The sequence below is a fragment of the Vanessa tameamea genome, chromosome 12 (genome assembly GCF_037043105.1).
Source record: "Vanessa tameamea isolate UH-Manoa-2023 chromosome 12, ilVanTame1 primary haplotype, whole genome shotgun sequence".
Taxonomy (NCBI): Eukaryota; Metazoa; Arthropoda; class Insecta; order Lepidoptera; family Nymphalidae; genus Vanessa; species Vanessa tameamea.
In genome coordinates this window covers 1,618,389-1,639,913 of record NC_087320.1, presented here as the reverse complement: position 1 = coordinate 1,639,913, position 21,525 = coordinate 1,618,389, and the positions used below count along the sequence as shown (strand labels likewise).

Here is a 21,525-nt window from a genome sequence, read left to right as displayed (position 1 = left end):
AAAGTCTCTTTATAGTCATATATAACGGTTTATTATTTAAAAATAGTTACAGCTAATTTATGCGAATATAATCTAGGAATCAGTAGTTTAGTTTAGGCCGGAAAGTTCATCAGCTAAACTTTAAACTGAGATATGGATTGAAGATATGAAGATACTTGAAGTTTAATCAGAAATATTCTAAGTTTATAACAGTGTATAGATTTTTTACTTCAGAGGAATATGTAAGTATAGTCTCAAACAGATATACTTAATCTAATATACTAAACCTTTGGACGTACAAAATCGTCAAATAACATTTATATCTAATAAACGAAAACTAACTGTTAAGTTTACGGTCTGATTTTCTGTCAACAAAGAACATTCTAAAGGTTTTTATCATGATAGTATTTGTAACAATTTTAAAACGTAAAACTTCTTTGGATTCAACAAGAGAAACGCAAAAAACGGTAACGAGTACTTGAGATAAACAATTACACACGCTTCAAACTTTTTATAGAGAATACTCTTTTCTCTATTTGAATTTATATAAAAAATATTTTAGCTACCGAGTAAGTCAATATTAAATATTTCAAGTCGTAAAAACAGTGATAATGCTATCAGCCATCTAATTTCACATCGAAAACAGATTAAAAATATTTATTAATACATCACGACTGAACGTGTAATAAACGAACGAGACATACGTATATTTTGCATCTCATTCGCTATAATCGTGATCGTATAAACCCAATTTTCGATTGTTAATTATCCAGCTGAGAAGAAATGCAACTGTTTCGCGTTCAACTTAATTCTATTGTTCCAAATAATTTTTTTTGGCAATATTGCTCATTTAGGTCAGTCCGACTACTTGTATAAGTTTAAATAAAAAATGTAAAACTTTAATAAGATTAAGTTCATTAATTTATATAGATAATTAACTTAAACCGCTTGAAGTTAAACAACCAACAGAAATTATGCATAAGACAACTTTTCACCTAAGAAATAAACTAAGTCCACTAGTCTTGGACAGATAAACAAGCATCATTTTCTAATAAAAGTATAATTAAATTTACGGAATACAATTGATTATATTTTAATGCAAAGCTTTAAAAATATTTCATAGCAACTACTGAAAATGCAAAGTATAAAGTAATGCTTAAACAGAAAGAATACATACTTTTTTAAGTACTTATAATCCATTTATAGGGATATTTTAACAGTAAAATATTACTAACTAATTACAAAAATGTTTCTACAGAAAAAAAATCTTCATATTTTGTGCAATATATTAAACGTAGACAAGTTTTATGTAAAAATATTGTGTTTCTTTCTGTATGTATGTATTCTTTACCTCTAAGCAATGTACAAAATTCACCCCTGCTGTTTCTTCCAAACGAGACTGCTGTCGTTTATCCGAGCCCATGGTCCTCGAAGAAGCCTTGTGGGGTCTCCTCCTGCAACAAGGGTCATCACTGAGCCAGTGTCGCTCGTGGCCGTGTTAGCCGAGCCATCGCTTTTCGACGATAAATATGAAAAATTCATTGATCGGTTTTACCAACTTTCACTTATTGTAAATACATTCAACATTAGAATTTAATTTTCTTTATATTATTTACAATTTTGGGGGTAAATTTAAGCAGAGACGAATAATAATGACTAAATATAAAATGCGAATAGTTGGTTAGTAAAAAATTTAATTTTTTAAAATATATACAATTTACTATAGTAAAAATATATACTAACTATTTTTAAATAATTACTTATAAAAATCCTTAGCATAATACGTTTAAATTCAAAAATACTTGGAAATACATGGATATATTAATAGGTACTCGAAATGAGATCCAAAATAATGGATTATCTAAGCTATAGTTTAGTTTTTAAATAATAAAATCTAATAATCTTTTGAATATCGCTAACAAAAACTATACTTGATATAAATAACATGAACTTATAAAATTCTCATAAACAAACCAAGAAAAACAACAATATTTTTTTAAATTAAATATTAATAAATTCATTTAGTTCTTGACCAAGTACAGAAAATTCGTTGTAACATTTTTTTAAAGAAAATACAAATAGCAGTTGGTCCACTTCATACAAGATTTAAAAAAGATAATTAAAAAAAAGTGATACTGTCTATTTAATAATTTACAATTAATCATAACTGTAAATATAGAGTTGAGGTAAATACAGTCAACCATTATTTATTTCACTTTCACACACAATTAATAAGATCAAAATTTATTCAAATGAATAAAGCTTATAATTTATGAGAAATGTTTTTGAAAAATCACATCAAAATACAGTCCACACATAGTTTTTCATGATTGATGAATATATTACTATTCGATTTTGCAACACTGTAGGAAAAGTCCTTAAATGCTGACTCGGAGAATTATCACGGAGGTTCCCGGTAGTCGTCAGCTGGGGGCAAGGCTCAGAGTAGACCCACCTCCCGCAGGGCACCGTCCACTGCCTCGTCCTATTGCACATCACCCCCCAATTGAAGGTATATGTATAACCAAAGACTAACTAAACTTTCGAACCAATTAATTTTAAATTTAATGATATCGAATATATTTTTTTATACTATAAATAATTTATAACGACTCAACTCTTAAATATATTAAATCAATGAATATTTTTTTTATTTGTGATTTTATTAATCAATATTAAATATCTTAATTATTTTGTAAGCGAAGAGTTAGATACATATGCATGCTCTTTCAAAAAGTATGTTATATCGTAGCCCACACCTCAAGCAATATTATTCTTTCCCAACAACTTTGACAATAAGACGGGAGAACCATAGCATGAGCACAATCCACCTACATTTAGCCACACCATATAAAAAAACATGTTATGCATTTTTAAATAAAATTTCATACAAATAATTAATAATGAATACCTGATACTAAGATATTATTAAAAAAAATACTCATGCTACAGTAAGGTTTAGGAATGGACCCATGCAAGAAAACAGAAGTTTTAGTTAAAACCAATGTATTTAGACATCCCATTACAATAAATGCACGACCAGCCATACTTACAGACAATAAAAGACACTGACTTACAAAACAATACCTCTATACTGTTCGAGACAAACATTATTTAAATATATGTCCTACTATAATTTATATGTCTATAAATCAATGTCCATGTAACATACAGTAACTTTTAAATTCTAAGCTACATAAATACTAAGCATATTATCGTTGACCCAATCAACACAGATAATATAATAAAACATAAATAGTAGATAATTAAAATTGAGAGAAGCAACTGCAACTTTTCCAAAAATGTCTAATTAAGCTCGACTCGTTAATTATTAATAATGGTATAACGTAGCTTGAATGACACTATAGTAAAATAGCATTTATTTTAATGTTAAATATTAAACATTACAGATACTACCAGCACATTAAACAACCAGCTTTCTTATGCCTTCTTATCCAATATAATGTGAAATTATGGTGTGTAGTGATTGAAATGTTGATACCTTACACGTCAAACTACAGAATATGTTATAGGAAGTTATTTATAACAAGTACTATATTAATAAATATATTATATAAATTACAAAAAAAAAAAACCTAGAGAAACAATTGCACTGGCATGCATGCATTTAAAATAATAAAGCGAAAGCTGAAACTGTTTCTATTATAAGGTAATATATTTTGACATAAACTCTTTTACACATACTATGAAATTTTCTTGTATTATCTGTTCATTAATTAGAGAGAGAACAATATAATTTTAATTATTTAAATATCTATATTTCAAATTATACAATTTTTATAATCAGTATCAGTATATTAATTGGTTATACTTATATGCAAAAGAGTTTTTGTATGTATGTATACAATACTGTTTGCTCAGTGTTATTTGTGGTTCTCATCAATGTATCAGCCCATCGTTCAGGTCCTGACCGCCATCAGAGCATGCATTTGTCACACCAAAACAGGAAATATTAGCAGAGTGCAGTGCATATGGAAAGCTTAGGGGTTTTTATTGTTCAGGGTTTTTGCCGCTCACAAAGCACATATATAAAATATAAAACAACTGGTACACACATAAAGACTTGTGTATATTCTTTTAAATTAATTAAATTGTATATTAAATAGATAATAAACTAGCTTAGTTATAAGATCTTTATTTCATGTATTATGTATAGTATTAGTATCTTAATTTTGTGAAAGACTTGGTGTTCTTGCTTTATAATATATTTATACTTTTAGCCAATGTTTAAAATGTTAGCAAAAACACATATCATAATAATAATAAAAGAATTAGTAAACTAAGCTTGACTTAAGTATTCTCTGCTAAGTATTGCACATGGACTTATTAAATAGACCGTTAGAAAGTTTTTGGTTCGACAGTTCCAAAGAAGAGTCATTATTATCATTGATGTGTAAATCTTTCAAATACCTAATCAACTATAAAAGTCAAGTATTCATTAGGTTTCTTAATTTACTGCGCTGTAACTCAAGTAACTTAAACTACAATCTAATAATTATCATCACTACTCCTTTTAATTATAATATTGGTTAATTTTGCTTTTAACAAAATGTTTAGATATGTATATGTGCTGTAATAATATACCCTATCATAATTAGGTCTAAAAGGCAGTGCTCCTACATTAATAAAACGTCTTAAGACTTTCAAACATACTAAACAATTAAAAGGCACTACACAGGCCACTGTCCTAACTGGTCCACATCATAATATTACATTAACTCTTACACCAATGTTTTTTATCCACAGGTTGTGATAAAGGCAGGCAGTTTGCATGACTAGAATTACATAATTAGCAAGACATAGTATTGGTATACAACTTATACGGCATTTGTTGATACTAACAACTATAAATGTTGTTTAAGTTTATTAATTTTGAATATAGTTGCCATTAGAAAAAAGCCAAAAATATTATTTGTTTTCTTGTTTTCTTGTTTTATAGATGACCAATCCAACTATTTAATTTTAATTTCATATGTATATTAGTTAATTTTTTTATCTTTCAAATTACTTAAAGTCATATTCTAAAAGTTTTTGTATTAATAAATAATATCCATCACCTATATTTCCTATTATAATTATATAATAAATATATTATTATCAATAAATAATATAAGTGAATGTGTCAATGATAGTTTTATAAAATGAATAGATGTTAGTAATTTTGAATTAAAAATATTTATGTTAAATCAAAATTGAATTTAAAATTTTGCAACATTATAATTGTTGACAATAAATTTTATATTTCTATGAAAATCCCTCACAAAGTTATTTCTCACATAGTGGTCCCATATTTTGTTTTAAAATAAATATATGTTTTTATATATTTATTCCGATCATATGATATGTGTCCTAACTCCAATGTGACTTAAAAATTGTCGTCAAGTCTCAAAAGACGAAATTATAATAAAACTATTTTTTTTAAAAGAAAATGTAGGGATGGACTAAAGCCTTTTGAAGCAGACTTTTAACCATAAACTGTTGCTTTTATGTAAATCTTTCCTACTATAGGTTTCTGCAGTGAATAAATTCACACAAGTTCATTATCTTGGCTACTGACCTCTTGCAGAAGATCCTGGGCAGCGATGGCTTTAAGAACATTCTTCTTGCTGGTCTCTTGCAGCTCACCACCCAGCACTAGCTCATCGAGGATGAAATAAGCTTTTTCAAAGTTGAATATGATGTCCAGTTCACATACCTAAAATATTTCGATTAAAATTTTAATATTTATAATTTATTAAATTTACTAGATGGTATTCAACAATGTATTCAAGTAATAGTTAACTATGGTAGAAATAGAATAAATAGTAAATGTTAAGAAAGTATTTTTATGGATAGATTATGTTAAGTATATAATTAAACAAAATAGTAAAGAAACATACACTGCCAAAGTATTTATCAAGCAGCTCTACGTATCTGTGAATCAGTTCCAGAGTTAAAAGTTCATTGTCCTCCTGTTCCATGGCACAGCAGAAGTACAATGATGCATATCTGTAAAATGTCAAAACATGCATGTTCAAAATACATAGCTTTTATTTTTATTCCATTTATAAGAATCACCTCATAAAACTACTTTTTTATAAGAGAGATACATATAGAAAAATATATTAATATTGCAATAATAAATGTCCTAATTAATTTTGACAGTCAAACCAGTGAAATAGATCGTGTATGTATTTTTAACGTTAAATATAGATTTGATTCATGCATTAGCAAGACAAATTAATAATATATGAATGGGTAATAAGAGCATTTGTAATAATTTCTCTTTGCAACTATGCAATATTTAAAACAAATATATCCAATACAATTATTTAAAACTTAAAATTATAAGTCACCTTTTATAAACTACTTTAACATCTTTCCATTCCAAGAAAGAGCACATTTTAGGCTTGCGTGCCAGTACAGTGGTTATTAGCTCCCTAGTAATCTTTTTCTTTAGCTTGTCCGGATGTGCCACATACCACTTTTGAAGTCTTAGCTTCCCTTGTCGACTGAATAGCAACATGAATTGCATCTGGAATTAAGAATAACATTCTTCATTTTTATTATATATTTTTAAATTGTATATTATAATGCCAAAGATTATATACACAATTTAACAATTATACTATTTAACTTTATTGGTTCAACTTAAATAAAACGAATTCTTATTTTTATATTACCTTGTAAATCTAAAGTAAGATTTAGACAAATGGTTGGTTTGTACAACTGGACTAATGAAATGCCACAAATCTAAATTACACTCGTTTTTAAAAAAAAATACTCATTCGACATCTATGAAAGATAAAGGATAAATATGCTATGATTTTTCTTTTATTACAGGATAAATCAATTTATGTATGCTACAATTTGTTTATTTTTGGTGTAATGTGTCTGTCTAATGACTTACCATTTTGGCAATCAAAATTTTCTTTTATCTATTTAATCTTACGTCACTATAATACTTAATGGAATGTTCGCATAATACCTAGATATTACTTTTAAATCATGTCAACAATTTATACAAAATTTAAATTATGAAAAATACTAATCCTAATAGTGCCTAAACTTGCTATTTCACATAATCTTTTTACATTTACGCTTTGACTTAACCATAAAGTGGCATCGGTCAGTGGTCACATCGATGACCGTCTGACGGCCTCACAAATGACAGTTAATACCGAAAGTATAATAAAAACCTAAAAATTAATAGGTATTGTCTTTAAAAATATTGAGATGAGTATAGCATAAAGCTATTTTTAAAATAATGAAAAAGCGTAAATGAGAAACCTATTATAATCTGTCTACGATATAATGTATGTATAAATATTGCAATTTATGGACATTTAACTGCAAGACTTTTTTAAATAATGTGACAATTAAATAGTGCGTGTAAATTATATTATATGTACTTTATTTTTCTAAAAACGTTTTTATACTATTGCAACATTTATTTCTTATCAACAATCAAATCAGAACATTTGACTTTTTATGATATTGATAATGTCATTGTCATCATAACTCGCAATTCGCATGTCGTATCAATATTTCAGTTCTAAGTATTTATTGGGATTTTGGAATTACTATTATCGATTAATTGTTCTTCGTAGAAAATTACATATTTTTGAAGAGAAAATTGTTCTTGGAATAATTGCAAATCCTTGAAAGTTTAAAAATATGGTGCGCATATTTTATATTTACAAGGAAATCAATACAGATTACAGAGTGCAATTTTTTAAACAATATGTTATAAACATTGCCATTTAAATTACAAAAGAGTTATATTGAGTTACTTAAATTTAGCCTTGAAGTATTTGTTTTCTTTCAAATAGATGTTTTTAGTAATTGTAAATTCTATAGGGTTTATTATTGAAACAAATTGTTGTATTATGTAGGAGTCTGCCACTGGTTCCGGTAGTGCTGGAGATTGTGAGGGAGAGGAGCAAGAGGATTCTTCTTCTTCATCTCACCAATCAGTTCAAGAGACCAGCAATGCTTTGAACAATTTGAATCTGAATGATGTGGTTTGTTATGTTTATTTATATGTACATAACAAAAGAAAAAATAGCTACATTAAAAATATATAAAGAAATAATTAAAATATAAAAAATATATAAAGAAGTAACAAAAATTATAAGCTATAAGCATTTAATGAATAACATATAATTTTTTAGTATTTGTTTAATTTGGACTCAATTTTACAATACTGTTTAACAGTTACAGCCCAATATGTTAAATAAAAACCTATTATTTTGACAAGAAGAACATTTATTTAAATTGTTTCTCTATACTGCTGTGTAAATATATATCTTGGTTGGTGGATATACTTTAAATGTATAGCCGCATTAAACACTTCCAATGTTTTCCTTCACTAATACAGCAACTAATGAATTAAGTGAAAGGCTTAGTTGTGCTTGTGAGTACTTGTTTCTACAATCATGCCTAAAACCATTGTATTATTTAATCAAATTCTGTTAAGTCATCTTAGATTGCTAAAATGTTGCCGTTACATAATTTCATGAATAATTCTATATTGTTTTTGGTTTGGTCTTTTAATGGATACTGTAAGTTGAACATTTTTTTACATTTGCTTATGTATATATCACTTGTCAGGTAATCTAATGTCTAATAGCAAAAGTTTACTTTGTTGTATATTTTGAATGGTGAGTGAGTTAGTTACTAGCAGAGAGCAAGTGTAGGGGGTCTTTATCCCAACTACAATCCAAACCAGGACTTCTATATGTATCAGATAGCCCGTTTGCTCGTCTGCCTTACTAAAACAATTAAAAATATTTTAAAAGTATAATTTAATTGAATATGGTTTCATGTTTATGTTACAGAATAAAGATGTTGAAGATGAGCTCACAGTCTTTCGCAGGCAATGGAAAAAGGAATTGGAATCTACTCCATCCGCACAGCATGAAAGCCGATCTCTTGTTAAGAAAGAGGTGAAAAAAGAGGAACCTCTGAATGAAGAGGATAAGGTTAGGAATAAAATTTACTAAGAAATAAAAAAAAATCTTATAATATAAGCTTTTCTTAAAATTTCTTTTGCTTTTTTTTAGGCTAAGCAGTTGTTCCTACGAGGTGTAGAGTTGGAGCGTAGTAGAAAACTTTATGAAGCCATCCAGCATTATAAAAGAGCCTTACAAATTCTTCCTGATGTTGAGAGGAGGCTCTATAATGATTCTGATCTAAGAGATGATACCCCTGAAGGTAATAAGTTATGCCATTTTTTTAAATTAAAAATGTTAAGAAATTTAACATTTAATTTATGTCTCATGGCCGGGCTAAGGCCACGTTTTCTTTTTGAGGAGAAGGTCACACTTCTCCAATGTGAATTGGTGGATTTTAAAATTATCTACATGTAACTGTGAACAATGTGCGTTGCTAAATATACTTAATGTTCTTAATCAGTGATGGATGTTTGTGTATGTCGTTTTAATTGATGTTCTGTGACTCATTAATTTTTAAATGATTTATTGATGATTTTTACACTTTAGCAATGAAAGAATAGCCTCATAATTTTATTATTTTAATAAAACCTATAATTGATTGTTAGATTTGATATGAAAAAAAACCCACTCAGTTTCTTTTGGTGGTTCTTCTCAGGTTTGAGATGTTCATCTCTTAACTAGGTTTTTTTTTGAAAAACAATAATCGCTTCGGTAATGAATAAAGATTTTGATTTTAGTTTAGACTATCCCACCAATCATAGGAGTAAATATATACAATCCTTAGATCAACATATTCCATGCGATTTGCTTTTATCGTAAACTTTAATAAGCTCTGCTATATTATGCACTAGAAACAGTTATTAATTAGTATATACTAGTGATGATACACACCGATGTAGGTGTGGATTGGCGTGCTGATTGGTGACTGGAACGTGGGGACCCATCGGCCACTTCCGAGGGGGTTTGGGGCCCTTTCGTTCGGCGGATCAGTGTATTTTCCTTTTGGGCAGCTTCTTGGTGCAACACTTCTCTGCTCTTTGCTCGACAATGTCTGTCGTGGCAAAGCGTCGCTCGCTTCACGTCTCCTTTGTATAGTAATTATGGTAGCGCATAATATAAGAAAGAACCGTTGTTCAGTGATGCACACCCCCCTACGCTATTTGAAAAATACGCTGTTTATGGTAGAATTTACCAACATCCTTTGACTCCAGGCTAATCTCAATGCTGTCCACCATCGTTTTGATACAGCACGGCCAGCAATGTTGTTTCTTACGAAGACAAATACTCCGTCCCTCCGTCCGGCCAGAAAAAAAGTTCCGATAACAACATTGCCCACATACAGAATAACATTTTTAAAGAATCGATAATAAATACCATAAATTAGGGCTGTCCAAAAGCGAACCAATTTATATTTGTGCTGTCTGCGACGATATACACACCGAGGGTAATTTTATAGAATGCAGGTTTTTTTTATCAAAAGTACACTGTTGATGTTCTTTCCATCAATGACATCGCGTCTGAGAAGTGGTGCTTTACAGTGAACTTCATTCGCAAGAGCGTAAAGAAAACCGCTGGAGAGTAGGGAGGGAGGCAGAGGGTATGAGTCCTGTTTGAGTGGAAGATAACCCTATTTTGGCTATTGGGCCTATGTACAGCAAGTGAGAGCAAAATGACTGACACTTATAAAGACGGATGGTGGATGGAATGGTGTAAAATGACAATCGGAATAAGTTTATTCGTTTTGGTTTCGAGGATGAATCAAGTGACTTTTGATTGTTTATTGAATAAAGCTTCCTTTTACTTAAATATTTTTTACTTTTCCATTAATAGTAAAATATCATTGATGTTATAGAGGAATCAGTGATCGTTGAATCGATCCAAGGGGCACTTGCAGTGGAAAGTGATGATGAAGACGCCGTCGAAGGAGAGGACTTGTTGACACGATTGCAAAGAATATTGGCACGAAAAGGTCAACTGTGCGAGCCTGAGTATCCTACTAAGGTAATGCTTAAAGAAATCAGATGAGTAACTGAGACTGAGCCCATCGAGTAATTAAAAATGATCAACTGTTCTATTTGTTACCTTATGCCAGGGCGGGCACATATCGTGGCTGCCGTACGAGGTGCTGCAGCTGGTGCTGCGCTGGGTGGTGGGCGCAGACCTGGACGCGGCGTCGCTGGAGCGCGCGGGCGCGGCGTGCCGCGGCCTGCTCGTGGCGGCGCGCGCGCCCGAGCTGTGGCGCTGCGTGTGCGTCAGGTGAGTTGCGGCGTGCGGAGAGTGAGAAATATTACACGAGAGTTAAAGAGGACTTGACTTATCAGTGGAGGCGATGCGTTCGGTGGAATCGAATGAATTTCTCTGAAGAACTGAAAATAATTTGACCAAAATTAAAAGCTCTTCCTCCTAAAACAGAATCGGCGAACAGCCTCCGATCTGCAAAGTTCTCGGTTATACAAATATGATGATTGATACTGCTCGCCTGGTATATTTCAATTACTTTCCTAATGTACAATATCTTAGTGTGCGTCCTGATTGTGTTTAGTGTCAAATACTCGTATAACAAAGAAAACTTTCTAGTATATTTTGACGATGATGATATCCAGTCGAAAAGCTTTTTCTCCACAATCCTATTAAAAGCTTCGACTCTTGAAACTCTTGGCTGCGTTTGCCACCAGTTAATATAGTAATTAGAGTAATTGTTACGTCCCTTACGATTTTCGCATTTGTAGTACGTCATCACTCAGGAACACGGTAACCGCGTTCTACTACTTCCGTGTATTCTTTACTGTAAGGGGCTATTCACACAATCCGAATGGTTGGAATTCAGGCAAGCATCACTCAGTTTTCAAGTGCTAAGTTTTGTCTATGATTATTTTTGTGCTCAACGTTATTACTTTCTAAGCTTGGATCCGACTAAACGATAGCTTTTCAGTGTGATATAAAGATACTCTTTGGCAGGACTTGGGGTATAGAGTGCGGTACGCCCCGCGCACACGGCTACACAAACTGGCGGCACATGTATGTGGAGCGGGTTCGACTCAACCTGCACGGATGCTACATCAGCAAGACTACGTATCTGCGACACGGGGAGAACAGCTTCCAAGATCACCTCTACCGGCCCTGGTACCTCATAGACTACTATCGCTACCTCAGGTAAACAGAGTACTAGTGTCTAGTGTGTGATATACATTCTGTATATGGGAATAATATATGGGAAGTGGGAGATGGGTTAGCGGCACGGATTCAAGCGATTTGACACTTGTGACGTTTCAGATACTAATTAAAAAGTTAAAAAATAAAATAATTTTTAATGTAACAATTAATTATTTTGTTCCATCCGTAAAGTTATTTTTGGTACTAATATAACTTTTTTTTAAATAATTTATTAACGTAATACAACAATAAAAACAAAATTGTATAAGATTATCAATAGTCTAAACTAAAGCTAGTTCCGTTATTGACTTGGCCTATAAAAGATTTTTAGTCTTGAGTCAAAAAAAAAAAAAACATTGATGAATAAGCCATATTACACAATACAAGATTATATTGATGATAGGACTTAGTATTTGTTGATTTCTAAGCAAAATATATGTACATAGATTTAATTTGACTCTATTAACATATACTGTAATTAAAATGGTGGAAAAGAGTAATTACTGAGTTTCTTTCCGGTACAATCTAATTTTCGAATCTTATAAATTTCGAAATAACCTATAAATTCTTATAAGTATAAATTATTTTGCACAAAAAGGCTCCTCATTTATTTTTGGACTTAAAAATGCTTAGATATTGAACTTGAACGCAATCTTTTTCGCTATGAATAATGAGCTGAACAAACGTTAGTCAATAATGGTCGTATATAAATTGTAGCCAAGGCTAGATTAAATGTTCACAGTTTGAATGATTTTTAAGCAAGGCAGATGTTCCAATAAGTTGTTGTTTCAGATTCTTCCCAGAAGGATTGGTGCTAATGTATACCACGGCTGAGGAGCCGGCGGCGTGTGTGGGGCATCTCAAGTACCGTGACACGAAGAATAACCCAGGGATCGTGTCGGGACATTATCGGCTTGTTGGAGACACGGTGTGTATTATTTATACGGTTTTATTCGGTGGTAGAGCTTTATGCAAGTCCACAATGCTTTATGTAGGTACCAACCACTAGTAATTTTTTCTACCGCCATACTTAGTATTGTTGTGTTCTGGTTTAAAGGGTGAATGAGCCAGTAAAACTTCTGGCACGAGTGATATAACATCAGTTCCCAGGGTTATGTAAGGAAAGGTTACATAACCAATGCGTAAATTCTTACGGCGCCAATATCATTGAGCAGGGTGACCACTTTTCATAGACAAGACAATGGCTGGTATGCTTATATTATGAGCAAAAAAAAAAAAAATTATATATTGTAATATAACATTTTAGGTTGTGATTCTGATAAAGAAAGCGAGCAACGAGAAGAAGCTCTCGCAGGCCTCCAACACGCGATTCCGCGCGAGGCGCAAGGAGCTGCACGAGCAGCACGAGCAGGTGTTCCAAATGGTAGGACACTTTTATTTGTCCGACGTTTGCATTAATAATACATATAAATCAAACAAACATGTATGTGTTTATGCGTGTCACAAGTCCTACTTATTCAGCGTGAGTAATATTCATGGTTTGCAAATAACTAATTACTATTAAAAATAAAATATTTTCTTCTTCACACGCTCACTAAAAGTTTAAACATTCGCAATTTAAGTTCGTAATAAGGTAAACATTGTAAAATAGGATAAGGTGTGAAGTTGTCTATTTCGAGCGACTTGACATTTAATTGGCGGCTTGGCGAGCAACTTCACGTACTTTTCATGTTAATTTCAGAATAACTTCAAAAATACAAATAGCGATGGCAGATTGAGCAATACATACGCATAAAAAGGGCTCACTCTCATCAGCTTTATTCAACCGTCATATCGGATTAAGTCTTACATAATATACTTATAAAATAACACGTCCTGACTGATCGATTCATCATCGCTCAGCGTAAACTAATAAAGCTTTTAAATTTGGTGTGTAGGATCATTTTATTGAGTAGACATCCAGTAAGGATGGTTTTTTTTTTATTTTATCCCTAAGGGGTTGAAACTGGGGTCGAAAGTTATAGAAGTCCGTCATTTTTGAAGTTAAAAGCAAGATTTTTTATTATTTGGGCTACTGATTAAACATTAGTAGTTTTGGATATTTTACTCCCGAGGGAGGAAATAGGGGTTGATATTTAGTTTATAAATTATTCTGGATATCGGTTATTTTTGAAGTTAGAAGCATTTACTAGTTTCAGCAACTTACTAGTCCCAATACTTTTTCCCTCAAACGTAATAAATACTCGACTGTATAATATCATAATACCATATAATTGTGTACGTATCGTATTATTAATTGTGCCTGTCCTTCCTTGGAGTTCAAGCTTGCTTGATACCAAATTGTATCATATTTTGTTCAGTGGTTTTACCGTGAAAGAGCAACAGTCAGCAGACAGACAGACAGAGCTACTTTCGCATTTATAATATTAGTGAAGGTGAACTAAGAAGTGATCTCCCGCAGGAGCTGCAGGTGCGCAGCGTGCGGCGGCGCCGCAACTGGCAGCTGGTGTGGCGCCGCTACGCCGTGTCCACGCGCCGCGACCAGTGGTCCGCCTTCGAGCTGGCGCCCAGCAAGTTCCCGCCCTTCGCCTTCAGCGCCGTGCGCGCCTACACCGCCGACAGCTCCGCGCCGCTGCTCTGCTCGTCCGCCTGGTGAGCGCCGCCCCCGTCGGGTCGACCCCTCACCGGGTGACCGAGCTTTCCTCTAGATGCCCGAAACTATATTTGTAAATTCCTTTGATTCTTCGATGACGAAGCACCTGTCATCGCCCTTATCGAATTATTATGAAGTCACAAAAATTAACACTGTTGATAAAAATAAATCCTCAGTTTTCGGACTTGTTTTTTAGGATCGAAAAATGATAATAATGTGTCCCTTTCAAAAGTGTGTTAAAATATAGGATATTTATTGAAAATTATTATATGATATTTATTGATAACTATATTCAATTGCTTTTGGTCGTAGAGGCCAGAAACTTTCGGACCTGACAGCTTACTACATCACTACGTGCTACAGATTAATGTAGTCTTGAAGTTATTATTTATTTTATATTGTAATTAAATTTTAAAGCAAGTTTTTTTTTCTTTTAGATTTTGAAACCCGCGCATCTGCAAGTAAAATTTGATATTTTATTTTTGATTGCTGTTTAAATTTAGAATATAAGAGTTGATCCAAAAACGCTGCTTTTTATTTTTGTAGAAAAACTAAAAAAATAAATATTAAAAATATTAATTGTTGCACATTTTAATATACATATTATCTTTTTAAAGACCGAATAGTCTTTTACTAAAAATATTTCGAAAATTGTAATACTGTTGCTTTTTTATTGATGGCAAAGGTAGACAAAACGTGAAGTTGACTCCTCTATATGATGGTTGTGTATTGTGTAATTATAGAATATTTTGTTTTTAATTTGCACCTACGGTATTGTTGGTTTACTTTGATTAAATGCTGTAATATATATTGAAGATAAAATTAAATGCTGATAAGTAAGGTGTATTATTATTTATCAAAGTCCTGAAAACGTCTTGTCTTTGTATTCCGAATGTTTTTGTATGGTAATACCATAATATAATAATCTAATCATACGTATTATAAACAAAATAAATGTGAATAATTTTAACAATTTAAACTGTTTAATATGTCTTCTAATTATAAATGTAATTATTTGTTTGTTTTACGCATGCGCGATAGTGTTTTAAAACGCCGTTATTGGCCATTATATTGTTATTAGGTATCCGTTTCACTGTAGTTATATGTCGAGGGAGTCGCCCGATTTCGGATAATCTATGATTATCAGAGGACAGGTCGCAGCTAAGAACTTGTTTCAAATTTATTGAATATATGGGGAGGTCAAGTGGAAGTCTTCTAATTTTATTGGTTGATTATTTTTGGATAACATTAACTCAACCAAATAATTTGGTGACTTAACAAATTATCGAAAATATTAATTAAATAAATTTCTTGTTAATTTATTAAGTTTTCGTAAATTGTCTAATTTTAGAATGTATTCGATTCCACTTACATGATTTTGGCGATCAGGACCCCTATGATCCTCTCCTCTAAATTTTGTGAAACTGAATAACTAATAATAAAATATATATAAATACATATTGTATACTTAGGAACATATAATATTATAAATAAGAAGCTTATATAGAAATAAAAGTACATGTGCTTGCCCCTATCATTCTTAGAGATAAGACGAGAGTTTTAATACGCCTGCATACATTTCATTAGTACACTCGTATTCGTTTATTTGTCTAACAGTAAGCGTGCAGGCAAGTTTTATTGGTTTCATTCCAATGAACATAATATCATAAACTATTTCGAAAGGAGATACTTGCTATCCTCTTTAAGCCTACACAGAAAAAGGAGATAGCATTATATATAAACTATCCTGTAAAAGTTTTTAATAGAATTTCTACAACAGAGTCGATACCGATGTCACATTGAGTTGCAAATATTTTTTACAATTTGAAACAGATTAAAAATTTGATTTTCATTTGGGATTATAAGATTTATCAGAACCCGCGATATCGAGTCTGAGAATGTTTAAAAACATTTAACTTTTAGTTTTATTAACTTAACATATATATTTACACAATGAAGATGTTTTAAATGAGATTGGACAAATTGTAAACAAAATATTATTTATAATAACAAATGGAATTAGGAAATAATACATTATTTGTATTTTTTTTTTAATTTTATATTTTGGTTATATTATATTAAAACGTTAGAATCCAAAATGTCAGTGGACAACAATATAGATTAATAGTTATGTTACTGTGGAATTTTTAATATCTCTTGAATTCAATAAATTTATCCCAGTTTTTTTTGTAGTTACATTATTTTCTGTGTGAACTGATGAAGTATATAATCTATCCCTAATATATATTATCGCTAAGGTAGATTTTTTTTGCAAAGCAAAGTGTTTAAACAAATATTATCAGCTAAGAAAATAAAGTAAGCTTACTTAACGCTTAAAATTGTATAATTAACATTTAACGGATTAAATGTGTCAGCTGTCAAGTGATTATTTTTGACTTTTTCTTATGTTCTAGTATAAAAAAAGGAATAAAATTGATTAAAAATAGTTTAGTTGTGGTTACTTTTTCAGTCTGTCCAAGATTTTGATAATATGTTCAATTGTCATGTATTTAAATTAGTTTAATGTCAAAGTTGATCTAGCTAGGGAGCTGGTGAATAGAATTTTGTACATTATTCACAAATCTATCTCTGAGTTACGATTCATAAGCACTCATTTGCTCATACATTTGCATCGAAAGCATAGCCTGCACATGTTCCATTACTGGGCTAAGGCCCAACTCTCCATTTTAAAGGAGATGTTTTGATGCATAAAATGCACATACTTGTAAAAATTACAAAACATCTGAGTTTTTCTTAACTCCCTACTACGTTTCGTGATGATATGCACTACCCAAGATATTTCACGCATCAAACAAGCGTTAATTAATTGTCTCAGAGGCAAATACGATCCAATTATTTGGTACCCTTTTATCTCTTATAAATTGAAGCGCTGTAACTAAAAAAAATAGCTACATAAAATTGACTTAACCAAACTTTCATATTAATCTGAATTTTAATCATTTAACAAAATATTCGCTATTATTTAATTTAAATTTTTTTTTAAATTTGAGATGCACTTCAAAAATTTTCTTACCGCCACCGCCTAATAAAAATTGCTATTTTTGCTCATTTCCAGAACCAGTGCGGCCCTCGATATTACACAATCCTGGACATGTTTATATGAAAGGGACATAATGTAAAGATATGACAAAGTTGCATTTTTTTTATGATATCGGTTGGCGGACGTGCAAATGGGCCACCTGATGGTAAGTGGTCACAACCGCCCATAGACAATGGTGTTGTAAGAAATATTAACCATTCCTTACGTCACCAATGCGCCACCAACCTTGGGAACTAAGATGTTACGTCCCTTGCGCCTGTACTTACACTGGCTCACTCACCCTTCAAACCGGAACACAACAATACTGAGTACTGCTGTTTGGCGGTAGAATATCTGATGAACGGGTGGTACCTACCCAGACGGGCTTGCACAAAGCCCTACCAGCAAATAAATGTAATGTATGTAAGTAATAGATTCATGGTATTGTTTATGATTTTTATAAAATGGATTTAAATATTTTGATGTATATTTGAAATTAGTTGTAGCCCGCGGCTTAAGGGTTGGTCGTTAGGTGTAAGACATTAAAAACTACGTCCTTCCTTGTAGTTCAAGCTTGGTTCATACTAAATTTCATTATATTCGGTTCAGTGGTTGGGCCTAAGTTACTTTCGCATTTATAATATTAGTATTGATAATTCGGTTTCTGATCTTAAGTGTTGTAGTTAAGGTTATACCTGGCTGGTTAGAAAGGATTAAAGGTAGCTGTTACGTCATTACGTTTACGTAATGTTATAAATTAAATTAATTATATTAATTTATAACATGGTGCGGTGGGATCTAGCACGGAATAAAACACGCACCGGGCAGCGACGCCAGTTTGGATACAGTCGGATGTTGAAAATGAGAACGTTGCACTGCATTGTTCAGTTCACGTGGATTTAACCAAATACGAATACCATTATGTTTCTTTGCTACAAGTATCAATGGTACCCATTGGGTAGGATATGCAACTAATAACACCTAACTGTATCATTTAATCTAACTCCTCTTTTAATTTATTGTTTAAGCCTTGAGGAAATATTCTCAATGCCGATATGACAGGTGAAACGGATTGATCAGAAACGATATGATATTTCCCCGGTAAACATCCTAATACTTCAAAAACATCATAATTCGATATTACAATTGCTTGTATACGTTTATTTAGCCTATTTTTTTAAAATGTATGTTCGAGTGATTGAAAAATATGAATATATGGGAATTAAAATTTAGCTTCTTCATTGGTTAATAGTTGCGATTAAGTTAATTGATTCGTACTTGTAAGTGTAGAATGTTTTAAATAAATTGATTTATGTATTTACATTGTTTTAGAACTAAAACGAATAAAGTTACTAATACAATTTGCTGTGGTTAATTACTGTTTATAAAATAAACAACCTGCAATTATATATACACTGTATTGTATTTATTTATGGATTAATTTGTAGAGTCAATGTAATTTCACTGAATTACAAACTCGGGGCGGAGCGGAGGCATTTAAATAAAAGAGGTGATTACATATTTAAATTTTTATTTTATACACATTCTCAAATCGTACTCGACTAGAAATGAAACAACGTCTAATGACTATAAATTTATTTTTTTTTCAATTATAGTTATATATTATTTCTTTGTTAATAATTTATTTACATATTCACGATATTACATCATCGAACTTCTACAACTACTGGTGGGAATCTCTTCCCGGCGAGCGCCCGGTGACCGGCCTTGAGCCCGAGGCGTCAGATGAGGCGCTCGCTGAGCCAGATTCAGGAGTCGGGCGGGGCGCGGGGGGGCGGCGGCGCGGGAGGCGCGGGCGGCGCGGGGGGCGCCAGCACCGGCTCCGTGCTGCGCCGCCGCACCTTGCCGCGTTTCTTCAGCATGGTGGCCTGCGGGCAGCGCGCCACTGAGCCGGGCCGGCGTCACGGGCCCGCCGCGGGGCCCGCGCCCGACCCGCGCTTCGTTTTCTTCAGCATCGTCGCCTGCCGGTCACACACACCCGCTCACCTCAGCCCGAGATCGAGAGTACGCCCTTGCGGGGGATTTTACGCCGTCCTACGCTATCACCGCCAATTGTTGGCTACTTTGAGTTCCCATGCGACTTTCATTACTTTAAAGAGTTATTTTTAAGACAGTCGAACTTGTGATTCATCATGTTTGAATTGATAATATAATAAAGATTGAATTGATATTTTTAATCGATATCTTAAAACGACTTCTACAATACATTTTATGAAGAAGTACCTTTGTAAAATCCCGCACTCGGCTGTATGAGTACCCATATTTTAAATTTAATATAACATTTATTTTTGTGTTATTGGTCTCGGGCATTGACCGCGTTTTCACTGAACGAACATTCCAGTACGTTGGCGATACATACACGATCAAAGCAAACGTTAGTTCGTTGGGCAGCGCCGGCTCGGGGCTGTGACCGGCGAAGGGACTTTGTGAAATCACACGATAAGCTAATTCATTCACAAAGTACTTTATATTTAAATATAGCATGAGTCGTATGAACTCGATTCTGAGCTAAAAATTATAATTTATCAAAACTAGTTTCAAACTGTGATACTAAGTGTAGATGCCGCGTGCGATGCGCGGTTATGTTATGTACCAAGTATATTCTGGTAATTTGCAACGATTTGCATGTCACTGTAACTTATCAAGCCGCAGGCAAAAGATCGATCCTGAACTTTGCATTAAAATTAAAACTAACATTAGTGCTATGAACTTGTTTTATTTAACAATAGAAGGAACTGTGTTTTAATGAGGAAAAGTTCAGAATTGCTTCATAAAGGTACAGTAACATTATGGAATATTGTTAAAAAAAAGGGTGATTTTGTCATCGTAGGGCCGGCGCTGTCTCGGGCAGTGAATACGCGGGCGTAGCGTGGATAGTGCAGCGATCATACTAAATCAGCTGAGCACGATATTAAGCAGAGAGAAGGCAAAAATAATAATCACGCCAGCAGGCATCTAACCAAGACAACATGCATGACATATTACTAATAAGTAATCGGAGTTTTAATTTTGGTTCTAAAATTTTCGGTTAACTTGAATCTAAATGTAATTTACATGAGACATTTTAAGTTTTCCATAAACTGAAGAGTTTATGTAAAGCATGATATGAACTAAACTTACTCCAAGCCATGAATTTTAAATTCCCAACATGTTACTAAATGGAGAAACTGGAAAACTGATGTAAAAAACTGTAACTTTTTGTAAATTTAATAGCAAAAGATTCAACATAATTACATATTATTTAACTCATACTACACACTCATCGAGCCAGTGAGCAAATATTCAAGCTTGTGGGTGAAACATATCAAACAAAGTATGAATAAGTATCGAAGAGTAACTCTCTAAAAGAGACCGATCCAATTAACATTTTATTCATTTATATTGTGTGGTTATAATTTATTGATATTTTTCTTAAAAAAAGTCCATCTTATTTGACCAACTGCCTCGTAAGGAAATACATAAGACGTCCCGTTACTCTATCATACTTATATCAGAAGGATTGAGCGTGTGGACATACCTTAAGCGCGGACTTGAGCACGACCACCTCGCTGGGCGCCGCCACCCACGGCTCGCCGTCCACTTGCACCGGGATCTCGCTCCGCAGATTGATCTTAATGTGACCACCCTGCAACCAGACGGACGAATATATTTATTTATCGAATACAGTTTCTTATGATGTTTTAGGCATAGATCAGTAGTAGTCACATGCCTATAAAATGTAAAAAGCAATTTACACAAGTCCAATCGGAGTTTTGATTCAG

At 32.6% G+C, this 21,525-nt stretch overlaps 3 protein-coding genes across 11 annotated transcripts in view; 1 reads left to right on the top strand and 2 right to left on the bottom strand.

The window, feature by feature from the left end:
- Positions 1-17: 17 nt before the first annotated feature.
- On the bottom strand, positions 18-7,137 carry LOC113402447 (AP-1 complex subunit sigma-2). Of its 3 annotated transcripts, none has more exons than XM_026642701.2 (5): positions 6,890-7,137; positions 6,336-6,514; positions 5,880-5,988; positions 5,558-5,695; positions 18-1,433 (listed from the first exon to the last, which is right to left on the bottom strand). In XM_026642701.2, the coding sequence occupies exons 1-5, from the start codon at positions 6,890-6,892 to the stop codon at positions 1,389-1,391; spliced, it is 474 nt and encodes a 157-aa protein (XP_026498486.1). In that variant the 5' UTR covers positions 6,893-7,137; the 3' UTR covers positions 18-1,388. The 3 variants fall into 3 exon arrangements, with proteins under 3 accessions (XP_026498486.1, XP_026498487.1, XP_026498489.1); XM_026642702.2 differs by having other exon boundaries at positions 1,387-2,464; XM_026642704.2 differs by lacking the exon at positions 18-1,433 and adding an exon at positions 2,969-3,906.
- A 346-nt stretch (positions 7,138-7,483) lies between these two features.
- Positions 7,484-15,543, top strand: LOC113402440 (F-box only protein 9). Of its 3 annotated transcripts, none has more exons than XM_026642692.2 (11): positions 7,484-7,659; positions 7,875-8,003; positions 8,820-8,963; positions 9,045-9,195; positions 10,789-10,937; positions 11,029-11,192; positions 11,895-12,089; positions 12,882-13,017; positions 13,357-13,473; positions 14,512-14,702; positions 15,141-15,543. In XM_026642692.2, coding segments are annotated over exons 1-11 (1,380 nt in total). In that variant the 5' UTR covers positions 7,484-7,656; the 3' UTR covers positions 15,142-15,543. The 3 variants fall into 3 exon arrangements, with proteins under 3 accessions (XP_026498477.2, XP_064072542.1, XP_026498476.2); XM_064216472.1 differs by lacking the exon at positions 15,141-15,543 and adding an exon at positions 15,016-15,033; XM_026642691.2 differs by lacking the exon at positions 15,141-15,543 and having other exon boundaries at positions 14,512-14,933.
- Positions 15,544-19,257: 3,714 nt separating this feature from the next.
- The window catches only part of LOC113402437 (diacylglycerol kinase theta), a 32,630-nt gene continuing 30,362 nt past the window's right edge, over positions 19,258-21,525 (bottom strand). For 4 of the 5 annotated variants that reach the window (XM_026642687.2, XM_026642690.2, XM_064216413.1 and 1 more), the window contains 2 exons: positions 21,282-21,389; positions 19,258-19,632 (listed from right to left, as the gene is read on the bottom strand). In XM_026642687.2, the coding sequence (XP_026498472.1) occupies positions 19,513-19,632; positions 21,282-21,389 (228 nt within the window). In that variant the 3' untranslated portion in view covers positions 19,258-19,512. Of the gene's footprint in view, positions 19,726-21,281; positions 21,390-21,525 lie in introns of all 5 variants that reach the window. The other variant, XM_064216415.1, reaches the window with a different exon arrangement.

Bases quoted from the DNA above. Each gene is read 5' to 3' on its own strand.
- LOC113402440 (XM_026642691.2), top strand. The intron at 8,964-9,044 runs GTTAGGAATAAA...GCTTTTTTTTAG, and splicing joins CTCTGAATGAAGAGGATAAG to GCTAAGCAGTTGTTCCTACG. The intron at 13,018-13,356 runs GTGTGTATTATT...ATAACATTTTAG, and splicing joins ATCGGCTTGTTGGAGACACG to GTTGTGATTCTGATAAAGAA.
- LOC113402447 (XM_026642701.2), bottom strand. The intron at 5,989-6,335 runs GTGACTTATAAT...GACATTTTACAG, and splicing joins GTTAAAGTAGTTTATAAAAG to ATATGCATCATTGTACTTCT. The intron at 5,696-5,879 runs GTATGTTTCTTT...GAAATATTTTAG, and splicing joins TTGATAAATACTTTGGCAGT to GTATGTGAACTGGACATCAT.